This window comes from Phoenix dactylifera, chromosome 3, assembly GCF_051530095.1.
Source record: "Phoenix dactylifera cultivar Ajwa chromosome 3, Ajwa_hap1_PhDact_Kaust_v1.1, whole genome shotgun sequence".
Taxonomy (NCBI): Eukaryota; Viridiplantae; Streptophyta; class Magnoliopsida; order Arecales; family Arecaceae; genus Phoenix; species Phoenix dactylifera.
The window spans coordinates 49,254,101-49,270,307 of NC_143192.1; the positions used below are offsets into that span (position 1 = coordinate 49,254,101).

A 16,207-nucleotide genomic window follows, 5' to 3' on the forward strand; every position below is an offset into this window, starting at 1 on the left:
AGACATAAATACAATAATTTAGCTATAAGTAAAGCATTCTTAGAGCTTAAGTAGGGCTTAAAATTAAGTGATAGATTGAAATATTGTTCTGAGCTTTTCAATTAATACTCACTTGAGAAAACATTTACCATCATCAAGGAAATCCAGCTTCCTTGAGCCTACATTTGGGTCATATACACATTGTTTCCTCAGATTCTCCAAATGGTCGACAAATGAACATATAACCGGACTCGCAACATTCCAAAACTGGAATCTTCTGTTTTTCTCTATCTGTGTATGTTTGCGTGTGTGAATGGAACTGCTGTTATGTCCTCATAGTTATTTATAACTAAATAATCACCAATTATTACATAGATGCAGATTTAGAACCTAATTCAGAGTTGCCGCAATAGGAAATGGATGCGACAAGCCGCACATAAAGTGGAAGCTAAAAAAATCGTTGGAAAACATCCTCAATGCATGAGAACTTATAATAAACAGAAGAAGGCATGAGAAAACTTGAGAAACGGTTCCCTTGTTTCTTCATATATCATTCATGTTTTCCCATAATTACCCAGATGAAGGCATGAGAAAATCTAAGTTGCCCAGATTTGAAGGAACCATTTTGGAAGATTTTGCTCAATTATTGAAATTTTAGTTAGACTAGCTAGAACATTTGATTTGTGTTAATATATGTTATGCTGAAGCTTTGAGAATTTGCTTTGAATAAATTATTGAATAAATAAATAAATTTTAAAAATTTATTGCATGCCTATACGGTCCGCCATGTGGGTGTGCGGCGTTTGTCGTGCTCTGGGCTTGAGGCATGACAAAACCCTGATAAGACACAAATTGCAATGAAATTGCCAGTCACCTGTTTTACATAATGCCAAGCTAAACAACAGAATGAAAGTGGCAATCGAGAATCCGCAATATCATATAAGAATGAGATTTAAAGAGAGTAATTACTGAGTTGATGGGATGATAGGTGATCCCCAAATAAAGTAACCAGGATTCAGGGGTAACGGCCCACACCAAAAAGATAACTGCATCAAAGAATGAAAGGATCCAAAGAAGTCCTATCATCAACTCAAAGGAATAATAATGGAAACAGGGAGAGAGAAGAGGCATAGGAGGAGGGGCACCGGTTGTAATGGAACTGGCGAGCCCGTAGACCTCAGAGGGCTTGGGGCCATGCGCCTCGTCAAAGCCCGGGGATTTCTCCACAGGATTGAATATAGACACTGCCCGCCGCTCCTTCAGAAGGCTCAGAGTCCTCCGAGGGCTGCTCACCACCAGCCGCGACGGCGACCGGCGACGAAGGCACCTACTTCGCTTCCCCTTCTTGCTCTTTTTTCTCTTCAGATGTTCGATCAACAGGCGCACAGCGAAGGGAAATATGGCATGCATTGAAATATTATGTTAGCTGTTGCTTGGAAGTTTATGTATCGAATAATAGCAAGTTTTAGAATTGTTGGTTAACAAGTTCTAGCAAAATAGATCTACAAAAAACTTGAAACAAATAGCCAGTTTGCAGCGAGAAAACAGACAGCTTCTTTCCAAAGATAGCTTGAATATTTTATGTATAATCGAATTGAGTACGATGCATATATAGTTATCTACCCTTCATAATCTATTACATTTGTTACAACTACAAAGTCCAGTACAGCAGACTCAGGTAAATGGCCACCAGAAGACCAGCATTCACTCCAACTCCTCAACTAAAAACCAATTACCAACTAATAAAACAACTGAAAAGAACACCTCAAAAAAGAGCGCTTGCCCCTTGCTGTATTTGCTTCTCTGCCCTCATGACTTTGCTACTGCTGTGTTTTCTTTTATGTTGCTAGCATTACTGCTACCTCCATGTTGTTTCTCTTCTGCAGTCGTCTTCTTCCTGTGGCTGTTCTTTTTGCATTTCCTTCTGCTGTTGTTGCTTTCGTGCTCATGGTTCTCAGAGTTCTCTCGTTCTGCGATCTTCTTTTTCCTGCGGCCACGATCTCTGCGTTTCCTTTTCCCTAGGTTGCTATTATTGATGCTGACTTCACAGTTCTGCTCTAAAATCCTTTTATTCCTGTTGTTGCGACCCCCTCGTTTCCTTTTCCCTAGGATGTTGTGCTTGCTGTTTGTGTCATGGTTAATCTTGTGTTCTACGATCCTCTTTTTCCTGTGACATGAATCACCCATAGCATGGTCATCAAGTACATGAGCATCACTTTGTTGCTTCTGTTCATGATAATAATTTGATACAAGTCGGCGAGCCATTTTTGACAAGTGAGGGCCAGCTATGGAATTAGAAATAAGTCTGTGTACCCATTGCAAGAAAAATTATCATCGTAAGTGCCAGGAAATGGTGAAATACGAGACACCAACCAAAAGAATGCTTAACTAGAGAAAGAATGGAAAGGGCAGTGGAGAATCACCTTTCAGAATAGATGCGTCGGCGTAATGCAGTTACCTCATGCCACAATACTGGGGCTGGTTGCATATCTTGCTTGGTAATTGACTACATACAAAGAGCATACGTAACTTACTCAAGGCCACAAGCATCACTGAAATAGTAAAGTGACGGAAAAAGATTATACCTTTTTAGGTAAGATCACTCCTCCTGGCAATCTGGGGATGTGTTCCTGGACTGGTGGGACCTTGTAGTACACAAATCTGTTAAAATTAAACTAATTAAATAATTTCCAACAGAAATACTGGCCCTCCTCTTTCATGATACAGGGAAAGAGAGCAGGCGAACAATTAAGTAAATGCTTGTTCCTAGGTTGTGGGAGATGGTAAAAGAATATTCTAATTACTTGATGCATCTAAAGTACAGAAAATGCAAGGATAAGGATACTCACAGTGTTTTATTCTTGGTTATGGTCTCCATGCCCCCAAGAGGTGAATAGATTTCAAATGCGTGAACAGATTTATCAGAAATGTACATGTCTCCATTCATTCCACCGCTGCAGGCAATGATCATTTTATTAAGCCCACTAAATCACTTGAAAATGGACACAATCTCCAACACGCTATGAGCACCGTGATCACAGTATGCAACATATTAACTATATGAAGCATCGGCTACAGCTAAGCATCATGACATGTTTTCTTGATACAACCTCATGAATTACACTGAGAAGCTTACAAGTTAGCAATGAGCAAGGATTCTAGTACATACTGGTCCGAACCAGCTGGAACAAAGACCAGATGGTGAAGGACCTGCATTCAGGAAACCTACCCAGTATCCCATTCTAGACAAACCAGGCTAAACAGAAGGGAACTGTTCAGCATCAAGCAGCATTAACCTGCACCAGCAGGTGCAATACAATACTACTAGAACATTAGTATTGACCGATGTGGAGTCAAAAAGGGTGGAACACCTATCTTTTCTTTGTTTTCTTCGAGTGCTGATCAATACCATGCTATACGAGAGTGGCAATACTATAATTGACCAATATGGGTCCCGGTGACAAGATTTAACAATGTTGGCAATAAGCATGGCCTTGTGACTTATAGTACACCAGAATAGCATCATATTGAAGAATGAGGCATAACAACCATAACTTCCTCTTCAAAGCTCCTCAAAAGTGAGATTTTGTAATTGCAGTTCATTTTGATATGGAAAGAGACTAAAAAACATGCAAATCACTGCACTAGCATTTTCAAGATTTTGCAGGGCAATGAGGTTGGAGGGTTTTCTCCAACTCCACATTTAAGGATATTTGAACAAAATGATTTTGTTAACCTGTACCTGGGACAGTGTACTTGGGCTTGGCTTCTCTCAACTGAACGTGTTTTTTGGCTATTTTTGCTCATGCAAGTCCCTAGTATTTTGTTGCAGAGTACTTTCTTGTACTCTTATCAGCAACTTTTTGGGGCGATTTCTTAGGGGCATAGGGTGGTTTAGGTTACTTTCATGTGCCCTGCTTTTGTATCACACTTGCAGCTTTGGTTTTCAGTGAGTATTTAATATCCTATGTACTTTTGGTGCATCAATCAGACTTCATTTGAGCTAGTTTTCATTCATATCTACTAATTGTGTGGGGGATGTCCTAGCCACTTGAGTCAACACATGTCAAAAACATGATGACTTAAGTGACTGATGACATGGCTATACAATTATGCAGAGCATGAAAACACTAAATTTAAAAGGAAAATTAAAAAAAAACAAGGGCCTACATTGATTGAGTTAATCAGGAGAAACCATATGGCCCCTCTCCTAGCCCCAGTCGAGTTGACCAACCCTCCTCACTCTCCTGTTTTTTTTCTCACGTGCTAACACCCTTGCACTTTCTTTCCTGCATCCATATTGGTGGGTAAGAGTTCTTCCCCACCCCTTTCTTTGATCAGTACCTCTTCCTGTCTCTTGTTTCACATTTCACACCATGTATTCCTTTACCTTTGGAATCCCTAATCATTTGATCATTTGTAAGTGTTTATTTATGGAACTCAAGGGTTCACAGAAGAGCTTATATGTTTGAGCATTCTTGAAGACTGCTTCTGCCCTCTGATTGCTCCTCTCTGATGAGATCTTTTGCTTTTTAGTGGATCTGAAGGCCAAGATGTCCCATGGTCCAATCCTTTCCTGTGTGAGGGATGTGAAACTAGAGATGATGCACTCTAAGATCTCCTGATTCGTGTTATCAAGATTGTGGACGATTAATGCATAGATATAATGTTTAAGATCTTAATTCAGCAATGACGTCAATTCTAAACTAAATTCTAGTCTAATATAGAAATCCACAACCCGATGTAATTTATTTCAGTCTAGCAAGCGCTAACCAGCTATGAAGCAACTGTAGACCCTTCAATAAACTAGTTAACTTGTATCATAATAAGCATAGGAAAGGTAACAGCCACATCAGTTTCCAGTGCAAACTCCTGTGTGGCTCCTGAATTCCACAATCACTGCAAAGTCATACGTCCTTTTATATATTCAAAAGTTGACTTCCCATCCTGCAATTTGCTCATAATGCAATTCCTTTTTAATGTCTCATAACACTATTTAAAGAAAGAGATTTGCAAAGGGAGTGTTTTTTAACTAATAGATCACTATGTAAAGAAGGCCAACTATGTTTGTGATTCTAATTTGGATTATTCATGCACTAATACAATCACATGCATCTAATCCTGCCCAACATTAATTAAAAGAAATACCAAATTGCTGCTGATATTTCAATTTTCAAGCAACTAAATTTGTTAAGCATTTTTTCATTAAAAAGGGATATATACATAACATTTGCTTCTTAGGATCGTGCGATGCATTCATAGAAATAAAGATGGCTTTTAGTAACAAACCTGATTTCTGGATCAATTTTTCTTTTGAGTTTGGCCTTGGATAATTTTGGATGATCTTTTTTACGCGTGTAAATAGAAATAATTGTTGACGCTAGCGGATGTGAAATGTGAACAAATAGCATATCCAATGTCCAGCTGTTCCTTTGCTTCTCTTCATCCTAGAGAGCAGAGATTGAGGTCAAGGATGATTTGAGAACTTCAAATGACAGTGATGATGGCCAACTTGATGGTAATAAACAAATAGCACATACTGTTAAGGTATGTTCCACTTTTTTGAGTTCTGCAAGAAGGCGGGATTCCTGAACAAATGGTAGTTTACAGATAGCCTGCAATCGGAACAAAGATAAGTGAAAAATGGGATACAAAATCTCCTATGGCATTAGAAAACAAAGTTGAGTAAATATACAACTGCCAAAAAAGTCTTGGGTACTCATGGAGTTGCATTTCTTGTTAACCAAGCCAAGAGAAACAGGCATGTTAATAGTTGGAGAAAACTTGAGGAAAAAATAACAGAGATTATGTTTGCCTAAGGGATGTGTAGGTATCTTACAATGCAAAAAACAGAAGTGTAATGAAGAAGACATGCCAAAAATTAGGATTTAAATCTTTTACAGTGATCATGAAACTGCATCTACAATGTTTTTAACCATCAAGACCATCCAAAAGGAAATAAATCCAGCTACCAACCCCCTTGATCAGGAAGAACCACCAAAAAAAGGTGGCTAAGAAGAAATATGCCAGTCTCGGCCACAAGAAATAGGAAAAAGAAAATATGAAGCACAGCGATAAAAAATGGAGGACATCTTCCATTACCTGCCAGGAGAAACGCTTGCCATTCAAGTCAAGCTCAAAATCTGGACAAAATCACAAAACCATATAAGAACTTCAATACAACAAAAACACCAAAGAACTGTAGTAGGAATGTGCATATTCACAGTACAGGCAAACCTTCTGGATAAAAATCAATTATGGCTGAAGATGGATCAGTCATCAAATTCCTGTAAGACAATGGCAGTGCGTGTGCACTGCAAAAGGTACAATGCGAGAACAATCAACGGATATAGTCACAGTAAACAGTAAGCAAGAAAAGTCTTCTCCACTTCGACAGGATGAAGTCAAAAAAAAAACCTTGCGGCAGGCAGTACACCCATTAATTGGTCAAATGGCTTGAATGGAACCCCAAGTGTGAAGCGAATTTCCAAGTGTTTCAAATCAAGAAAATCTGAAGCAAATGGAGCATAATGATATGGATAAAACCTGAAAAACATGAAGACCATCAAGGCAAATTAAATCATTATAATCATCAAAGAAACAATGCTTTCACATAACCAGAAGCACATTCACAACATGGACAAGCTAAATTTAAACCTCTAAGGAAATGCACAGTTTTGACATGGAGACTTGTCGATTAATAATTAAAAATAAGATTAACAGAGAATGTTTGAAAAGTACAATAACAATTTGATGAACCATCAGAAAACGTCCAGCACAAAAAAAGTATCAAGTAGGATTTTGAACACACCATTGCCAGGAGCAGACTCCTTGGTAGTAATAGTGCATGACCCAGCAGATCCCTTCAACATATTTCAAGACCTGCACTAAAAACATGTGAGTTGGCATCTGAATTATTTTGGTCCTAGTCCGAGACCAAGTAACAGATTTGCACCAAGTCAGATATAACAAGATTTAATATATAAAACAAGACAAGAGAAAGGTAAGAACATGGTATGTACATCATGGAAGAAGAGAATGTCTATATCTTAAATACAGATGTTGTATCAGCTCAGCTTGGAGCTCTTTCTTAAGCAGCTACTAACCGTAAAAGCCCTATTTGGTTCAGTGCTGAGATACCTTTAACCCCCACAAAGAATTATTTGTTGTTTGGTTGACATTCAAGGGTTAGCAGGATAAGTTGTGGAAAAAAGTGAAATAGTAGAGAGAGAGAGAGAGAAGGGAGAGCTCCAGAGGATAAATCTATTTCACATTTCCCAATCAAATTAACTTAACCTGGTTAGGCCACCTTTTGAGGTCTTCACCAAATAAAATTAATAGATCATCTTTTTGCACTTGTTTGGCTGATTAAGTGGATAGCCATCCCCCCTAGCCAGTATCCAAACAGGGCCAAAAGGAATTAATGTAATAGTGGTCCATCTGGAAGTGAACACCAAGAGCAGTCAATGCATTCATATTGCTACTTCCATAAAGACTAACAGTATGTAACACAAATGAGAGAGCCATGCAGCTCACTATTGAGTATGAAGCACAAAACCACTAAAAAATGGAACTGCATTTATAAAATTTCCTCACCGAATGTTTTTTAAGTTTCTCACGGCTGTCATCAGTCTTGACTTCAAACTTCTCTGCATAGTACCTTTCCTTCCACCCTTCTTCTCCCAACTTTACCTGTACTTCATGTATTCAAATTAGCAAATGGAATGAAAAATTATGTAACTTACTAGCAATGAACCAAATTCACAAAAGATTCCAAACAAACCTGATCATGAATTACCAAATCAGATTTTTTACTATTTAATAGGTTTTTACTAAAGAAATTTGGGGATTTTTGAAAATTTCTCGTCCAGCTCTGCAGCATTAACAGAAAATTCCATCAGTATGATTCTCACATTATTAAGAATACAAGGTTCTCATTAGTAGTAGATCTCAGATCAGCAAAAGTTGTTAGAGCAAAACAGACTAGAGCATGCCCATAATTTCTGAATCGTAAGATGTTGGAGAGGAACTCACAACAAAAAAAAGCAAAAACTTACAGATGCTTTGTTCTGTTCAATCCCCATCATAGTTGAAATTACCCCAAACTGAATCTCTCTTTCCTTCTGTACCTGAAAAAAAGGAATTTGACTGAAAAACTTAATTCCAAATTAACTAGACTGAACCTAAAAGAACTTACAGTGTGGGACATGAAAACACTATTCAAGAGATCAACAATGTATCTTGACATCTGCAATGTTTACTGTGCAAATACTTGTTATCAAGCATGTTGATGGTTTATAATTGAATATAAAAAAAATGTGTTATCAGCCATTATCATTAAAAAAAAAACTAAGAACCTTTAACAAAGTCCAGCTGTGAATTACAAGATTAAATAGACATATAGAATTTTATTCCTCTTGTATTATTTTGTTCTCTTTAACATATTCGCATGTGCTTTTTTTGTGTTTCCACGCATATAGGAACAGCTAGGAAAGTTTTTTTCACTTTGGAAAAAGTAAGCCCCATCCATCCATTTCTCTTAAGCATATGATATTTGTCTAAAAAAAGGAAACAATATAGAAGGTAGGACTATGCTCCAGCATGGAGCCTCTCGTCAATTATTAATTTAACATAGCATCTAATGTAACAGCCAAATCAATCATTATACATTTTGAAGCAGAAACTTTAGAACAGAAATATCTAGATATCCTGAAAATGTACACTTCTGTTTATTTTATTTCGTTCCAACTTCTAGTATCAAGCCTGATTGCAACCAATAAGTCCTCATAACCATATCCAACAAGCCTTATCTTATTGAAGTTGGTTGTATCCATCATGTTATCTCCATACTCAAAGCCATTGTACTTCATGATAACAAGCATATTAGTACAAACTGTGCCTTGACATATTGCATCCCGTGCTGCAAAATAAGCTTCCTTTGGAATAACTCCATCATCCAGCTATGCTTAGCTTAGTAATGATTTCTTTCACAACATGTTATCTTTTATAGTTGATAACAAGGGAAACACAAATAATTATTTTTGGGGTCAAACCCCTCATCCAAATTTTCTGCCAGGCATAAGGGAACTGTAAGACCAATAAATATTCCTAAAGTAAAGATTTTAACCCCTTGTGAAGTTAAAACAATAGATATTGAACAGCAATAATACTGATTCACTTAACACTTTTCATAAGTCAAAAACTGAATTTCTGAGAATCAGCAACAAGAAATTACCTGGCTACGTCTTCTGAAGATGGCACTTTCATGAGATCCAACTTTTTGTAAGAAGTGCTCAACGCGTTCCAAATCAACCTGTAAAACAAAAGAGGGGGGTGGGAAGGCATAGACAACATGTCAAAAACAAGTCAGAGTCAGAGGTATAAAGGTAAATGCATTTGTAGACTTAGAAGGAAAGTATGAGCTTCAAGAAATAGAATTTATGTTTCATCGAATTACCTTTATAAAACAAAAAAAGGAAAGAAAATAGTAAAAACTAAATTAGGTAAAGATATGACTTGGTTGCACATTGATCCATGACAAAGTAACATACCTTGCTTGCTCCAAGTGTTCCTAAACCTCGAAGCAGATAGATAAAAACTTCAGTTTTCGTACACATTTTTATTTAAGTTTATACGTATCTTCTTCCATACATATATTTTAGTTTCATTAGCTTGAGGAAGTGTAATTTGGATGACAACTATAGACCATGTAATAGCACACATGCACTTCATGTAGCACCAAAAAAAATTGCAGAGGGGTTGAGTCTCACAAAATTCATTGCAATCTCCAAAAAATTATGTTTTTTTTCACAAAAGAGAAAAATCTCCAAAAAGACCAATATTACACGCATTCACGCACGCATGCATGCACACACGCAGAGAGCCTGATCTTATTCCAAAAAGATAATCTATGGACAATAATCAGCATCATTGAAAGGTATTTAAAAACTAAAAATTATGTGTTTTGCAGGCCTCCTCATAACACCAAGTAGACACATAAAACTAATAGTGCTAGAGTGATCACAAGCTGATGATCATGATCTAGGCATCAAAAAGCATGCATGAACCAAGATCCAACAGATTACAATGCTTCCAAACCATAAATCATTGGAAATATCATATTCGGCCATTAAACGGTCTATTTTCGAACCACTTTACATAGGCATATGGCTTCCAGAACAAAAGATCTGTCTTTTCTTGGTGTTTTTGATGCTACAAATCATGATGGATGGTCTGGATCCCTCAATTAGAATGTATACTGACAGGTACAATTGACGCCTCAATCCTACCAGAGGGAGAGAAAAGTCTCACTCTCTCTTTATGTGTGCGTCTCTGTTGGCTACCAGATCTTATACTATATATCGAGTAGTGGTTACAGTATATCTAAGAAGGTGGTCTGAGGACCGGACATTTAAAAGACTCCAAAACAATCTTGTGAAGTGGTTGTTGAGACTTGTAATCTCCAGACCATCCTCAGTTAAAGTAAATTATGACTAAATATTATAGAAGAACAAGAAGAAAGCATACTTACTTGAGTAGCTTGAAACTTGTGGCAATGGCATTTTGGAAAAGTAATCTCATAACTTATGGTTCTTTTTCAATAGATTGGATTCCAAGTGGGAGATGGGAGATGGGAGATGGGGGTACTTTAACATTTGAGATCAAAAACATATAGTTAGGAGGATTGCCTTTGAAGATACTATTTCCTAACCTTTTGATTTGGCTGAATGAAGATGAAGTTATGGCTGATGAAGTCCAATTCAGAGGAGTCTACTGATAGAAGAGATACAGAATGAACTACTTAAGCTTCAAGTCTCTTCGTAGATATTCAACTATCCGACAACAAAGATAATATTCGGGGTATCAATAAGAACAATTTTTCTGCATACACCATCTAATCAAAAAAATGTAACTATATTATAAGGACAGACGGCAGTATTACATTTTAGAACTAAGGATGATAAAAAAAAATTGAGGACAAGGCAATGTTTTTAAAAGCTTAAGCAATCAAAGCAAAATCTAACAACAAACCTTAAAAGAGTTGGTCAAATAACCGCCCATCCTAGCAAACTCCTTTTTATACACCGTCATTAGCAAATCAATTGCACCCTACATCAGCAGTAAATAATAAGTGGATTGCATGAAGACAGAATACATGAAAGCATGTTTCAGTCATCAATAACATGTTAAAGAGTTTAACAAAATTTAGCAGTTAAAACTTAAAAGTAAAGAGTAATGTTCTGCCAAAAATGCATCGCAGACAACGTTTAATATCAAATATAGCAAAGAAAAGAGAGGGGAGAGTAATATTCTGCCATTGCAAACCTCAGAAATTTCCAGTGACGGAACATGGGGAAGAAAATCGTTTCCAACAAACAAACAAATGAAGACAAAATCATCAATAAAGCGCTCCAGATCCATCTTCAGTGGTGCATCAGATATTCTCAAATCGTGCGCCAAGTATTCTCTCAGAACCCAAATGTTGAGGAACTGCAAAAGAACCAACATTGCAAACATATATTTGTGATCTGATAATTTGGCAAAGAAGTGAAGCAGAATAATATATGAAAACTTGTGCTCTAAAGTAACTGCCATAGTGTAACTTCTGCAATATTTGAAAAGATGATAGCTCCCAATATGAACTCCACACTTTTTAAGTGCTACAATGCAAAATCTTAGAAAAAATAACAAAAGGTAGAGAATCAAGTAACTGATGGTACCAGAAAAACAAGTAAATAACTTATATTTTCAAAGTAAGGTCAGATTTTGGAAATTCCCAGACTGCATATTTATATGGTCTTTGATGAAAATATCAGCTTTCCATTAAAAAAAAGAATAACTAGATAGAAAGCAGCCAACACGGATCGATTGAAGGAGAAGCTGTTCTTATAAGTTCTTCATAACAAACTTGGCTATAAAGAACCTTCTGAGAATCAGTGGATATTTCAAGACATCCAATAAGCCAATAAGTAACCTTTAACAAAAATTTAGAATTCCCAAAAGATCAATTATAAGTATTGAAACAAACAGTAAGAATTGAAGCTGGAGAAGTATATGCAAACAACAGGATAATATTTAGGACTGTGACAATATAAAATATACTTATGAAGATGCTGTAATAGCAAGGCAATCATGTAATACTTCAGCAATGGTGCATTTTGTGCAATAAAACACTATCTCTGCCTTCCACGTCAACACTAAGCTTACATTTCTCATTAATAAACTAATAACTGCAAATATTCAAGAAGATATAATGTTGGTGTATGTTAAATACAAACAGCTGCTGTCAATAAGGCAGTTATATCCTAAATTGGAATCTTGGCGAGAAAAAGAGCCTCAAAATCAACAAAAAGAAGTTTTAAATGCAATTTTTAAAAAATGGAAATAAAGATAAGGCCCTAAGTAAATTGATTGTCAAAAGACACCATAGTATGAGGGGTTTGTTACTTAAATATATTATACAAAAGAATGGAGAGATCTATTACGATATGTACTAAAAATTTAAAGCTAGGTGCATGAAGCAAAGAGTTGATTTCGGGATGTTCCACATGACCTGATATATTCCTTGATGATATAAGAAATGTTTTGAGGCCTGCAATGTTGCTTGTCTCATAACTTTGGGCAATAAAGGAAGCTCAGGAAAACAAGAATATAACAGAAATGAGAATGTCAAGACGGATGTCCTGTAAGAATAGGATGAGCGATGCATGAGAGTTGCACCGATTAAGGGAAAAGTAATATATAACCCATTTTAGATAATATGTGCATTTGTAATGAAGATTTAAATAGCCCGATGAAATAGCAATGCCTGAATCTATGTTGAAGTATCTAAAAAGAAGAAAGCATGGAGGAAAGCCAAGAAAAAGCATATGAAAGAGCACACAATAATATGGAACTTAACCTGTCAGATAAAGTGATGAATAGGGATCCATAAAGCCAATCTCAAATACTAGGAAAGGAATGTACACTTATAGTTTTCGTATAAAAAGTCTGCCCCATGGATCCTTCTCAATATTGTTTTCATGTATCAGATGAGCCCAAAAAAAAGCAACAATTTATACCAGCAACACATATTTCTTTACTATTATTGACCAGATGAACACAAATGGAAGAACCCTCCTCCAAATTGCAAGTTCATGAGGCATTGGATCCAGAAGAAGGTAGGCACATTTCAAAATCACTAACACGGAAGAGTAGTATAATATATAGTATTCATATGCTAGAGTGTTATACTTTTGGTAGTATTATCCATTTAATACGCTATTTTTAGCAGAAATACATAGAACAGACAATATTTCAATAATAATTTAACTGTTGCAAAACATATACTGGTTGAGCAATTGCCTCATATAAGGGGGGAAAAGAAGCATTTACCTGGAATTTTTTTATTGGCATGTCATCATTAACATTCCGATTCAACTCCTTCCTCTCTTCCTTACCTGAAAGTATAATATCCTTACCAAATTTTTTAGCTTTTTCACGATTGCGTGCCACGCGAACATCCTGCATGATAAAGTCCAATCACCATCAGTTGGTAGAATTCATTAGATACAACAATTATGTGAAACCTCCATCAAGTGTTTACCTCTCTAAGAATAGAGAAATGTAATTCATGTGTTGCCAGTGCAAGCATGATCAAGTCAGCATCCTAAAACAACATAGGCATAGTATAATATCACGTTCCTTTAACATCAAAAAAGAAACAAAAGCCAACAGGGGGAATAAAAAGGAAGAAATAAATAAATATGAACAGTAAAAAGGGAAGAAGATTTTTACCAACCCATACAGGCAATGTCTTGTGTTAGGGTCAAATCCAGGCAGGTTCCTCTGTGCCCGGATATATGCCGCTATCTTGTGCTCCCCTTCACCCGGCACATTAGCATCAGATAGGATGACCTTGGAATTTTGCACATACACTCCATAAAAATAAAAAAGTACATGAGGCGAAGCAAGGGCAACAGTCAGAGGTCTACCTTGATGCCCCGCCATCCAGGATCATTGTTCAATCTTAAGTGAATGTAGTACCGAAGGGCCACCGACAAAGAGGCCATGAACTCAGTTCCAGGTGTTATGACATTTGAATCCAGTGTGCTAGCGTTCTCTGATTGCGTTAATTTTTCACTATCTGACCCCATCTCATCTCTTAGCTTCTCTATTTCTGCCGCCTGGCAAATTATTTTACCCCATCAAAGATCACTAAGAATATATTATTAAACAACAGTAATACTAAAATTGCACATTAAACTCACAGCATCAGCCAGATCTTTAGCAGATCTAAATCTCCTTGCTCGTTGCTGATTCATCTTTGCTCGCGGCGCAACCCCATCTAAATAAAAATAAATAAATAAAAAATCAGCTTCGGATTTGAAAAGCAACATTTTCAGCCTTTTTAATATCTCCCACTCACCGATTGCCATGTAAAGAAGCTTCCGAGGCCGAATCAAGGAAAAGATGTGATCTATGTACTTAAACACCGCCTTGTACACCTCTTCATACGAATTAGGAGCAGGCTAAAATTTGGAAAACAACAAAAGAAATTTAAAAGAAAAATCTTGCCGTTGAGAGATCAAACGGAAGAATTTGAGATTATGTCTCACCTGGTCTTCCGGATGGAAACAAGGATGGATGATACCGTTCATGTCGAGATAGAGGTTATCGAACTCCACGCCATTAGGGTTCGGCCTGCTGCTATCTATAGGGACTAGGACGCCATTGATGACCTTGGGAAATTCTTCTACAACCGGCACGACCGAGAGGGGGTATCTATCCACGAGCCAACGATAGAAAGCGGGAATCCCCATTCTCCTTCTTCTTTTATTCACGTAAAAATCTTGTTTTTTTCAGGGTTTTTAGGGTTTTAGCGAGGGGGCGGGGCGGTGGCTGAGAGAGAGAGAGAGAGGAGGCTAGGGCTCCCAGGAATTAACCCTTGCAGCCGTTGGAGCGTGATATTGAGGGAATCTTTGGCCGTAGACCCGAACCTCTCACCGCGCGGTGATGGGATATAAACCGATATATAGGTTCGGCGACTGCGGTCTTCGGCGCACGGACACGCACGTGTGACGGACATGGGTTTCGGCTGGGCACAGTTGCTTCGGAGCGGTCCATTTGATCAAATAAGCCGGCTGAGTGCACGTAACCAAAATTAGATTTAGCCGAGAGGGTCGAAATATATATTTTATGAATAATGAGTTCTCCACTGAACCCGCGGGGAAATGATGGGTATGAAAGATTTTTCTTTTTTTTAAACAAGAACAAAAATCATAAAAGACAGGCACTGTACAATAGAGATAGAACTAAGTAATAAAAAAAAAAATAAGCATTCCAAAAAAGACCGTTCATGAAAAAATATTATCTATATCTTCTTTCTTTGTCATCAAGCCTCTCCATCTATTATTTTTCTTCTTTGAGCTCTCTTATTTGTGATATCTTTCTACTCCTCTCTCCTCCTCTAAATTCTCTTTTCTTAGATCACACCCGAACGTTCATGAAATTTAAGAAAGATATAGATAAAATTTCTTATGTTAGACAAAACTAGAAAATTGTGTACTAGTATTGATGAATATCATGTTTTGAAGACTATGTGTCGATTTATTTAGATGTGTGTATTAGTTTGCTCGATAACTAATTTGTTTTGTGTGTATCATTTAACCATATAGTGTGTACTGGTAAAAAGTATGTTTTAGAAATTATATATCGACTTATCTGAAAATATGTATTGAATCACTGATAGATCTTTATCAAAGAGCTTGCAATATATAATAGAAAGTCGACAGTATATATTACCTAGCTACCTAGTGTGTAACGGTGAATGTAATATTTTAGAAAATGTGTATCAATTTGTTTGAAGATGTATATTAGGTTGCTAGATGATTAATTTGCTAAGTATATATCATTTGACTGTGTGTGCTATGTACAGGTGAACACCATATTCTACAAACCGTATATGATTTGTTGTATGTATTAGTTTGCTAGATGACTATTTTGCTTAATGAATATTATCTCGCAATATAGTATATACCGATAAAAAATATATTTTAGAAATGAAAAACAAAGAGAATGTCATACATGATTTTTTTTTTTTTTTGGGCTTTTGTGAATCATGACACTAACGTCTCTGTTAGCAAAAAAAAAGTCTTTAACTTTTGATTTTTTTTTTTAATATGAGCAAAGAAAAAATATGGCACAATAAAAATCCTGTCCTGTATTTTCTTCTTTAGTGCCTGCGCCA

The 16,207-nt window shown here is 36.7% G+C and overlaps 1 protein-coding gene across 3 annotated transcripts; it reads right to left on the reverse strand.

Annotated features, from left to right (window-relative positions):
• Positions 1-1,535: 1,535 nt before the first annotated feature.
• LOC103703566 (5'-3' exoribonuclease 4-like) lies at positions 1,536-14,965 on the reverse strand. Of its 3 annotated transcripts, none has more exons than XM_026803173.4 (23): positions 14,577-14,965; positions 14,387-14,489; positions 14,229-14,305; positions 13,953-14,144; positions 13,756-13,841; positions 13,565-13,627; positions 13,354-13,482; positions 11,305-11,469; positions 11,011-11,088; positions 9,215-9,292; positions 8,037-8,108; positions 7,763-7,852; positions 7,576-7,671; positions 6,791-6,861; positions 6,397-6,525; positions 6,217-6,293; positions 6,082-6,122; positions 5,520-5,594; positions 5,269-5,426; positions 2,829-2,933; positions 2,565-2,640; positions 2,403-2,485; positions 1,536-2,284 (listed from the first exon to the last, which is right to left on the reverse strand). In XM_026803173.4, exons 4-23 carry the CDS (start codon positions 13,966-13,968, stop codon positions 1,789-1,791), a joined length of 2,184 nt encoding a protein of 727 aa, XP_026658974.4. In that variant the 5' UTR covers positions 13,969-14,144; positions 14,229-14,305; positions 14,387-14,489; positions 14,577-14,965; the 3' UTR covers positions 1,536-1,788. The 3 variants fall into 3 exon arrangements, with proteins under 3 accessions (XP_026658974.4, XP_008784687.4, XP_008784686.4); XM_008786465.6 differs by having other exon boundaries at positions 1,536-2,146; positions 13,756-13,875; XM_008786464.6 differs by having other exon boundaries at positions 13,756-13,875.
• Positions 14,966-16,207: the final 1,242 nt, after the last annotated feature.

Excerpts from the sequence above, each read along its gene's own strand:
- LOC103703566 (XM_008786464.6), bottom strand. The coding sequence starts at position 14,780 with ATGGGGATTCCCGCTTTCTATCGTTGGCTCGTGGATAGATACCCCCTC. Across the intron at positions 14,490-14,576 it reads GTTTCCATCCGGAAGACCAG|CCTGCTCCTAATTCGTATGA; the intron begins GTGAGACATAAT and ends TCCAAATTTTAG. Across the intron at positions 14,145-14,228 it reads CTAAAGATCTGGCTGATGCT|GCGGCAGAAATAGAGAAGCT; the intron begins GTGAGTTTAATG and ends ATAATTTGCCAG.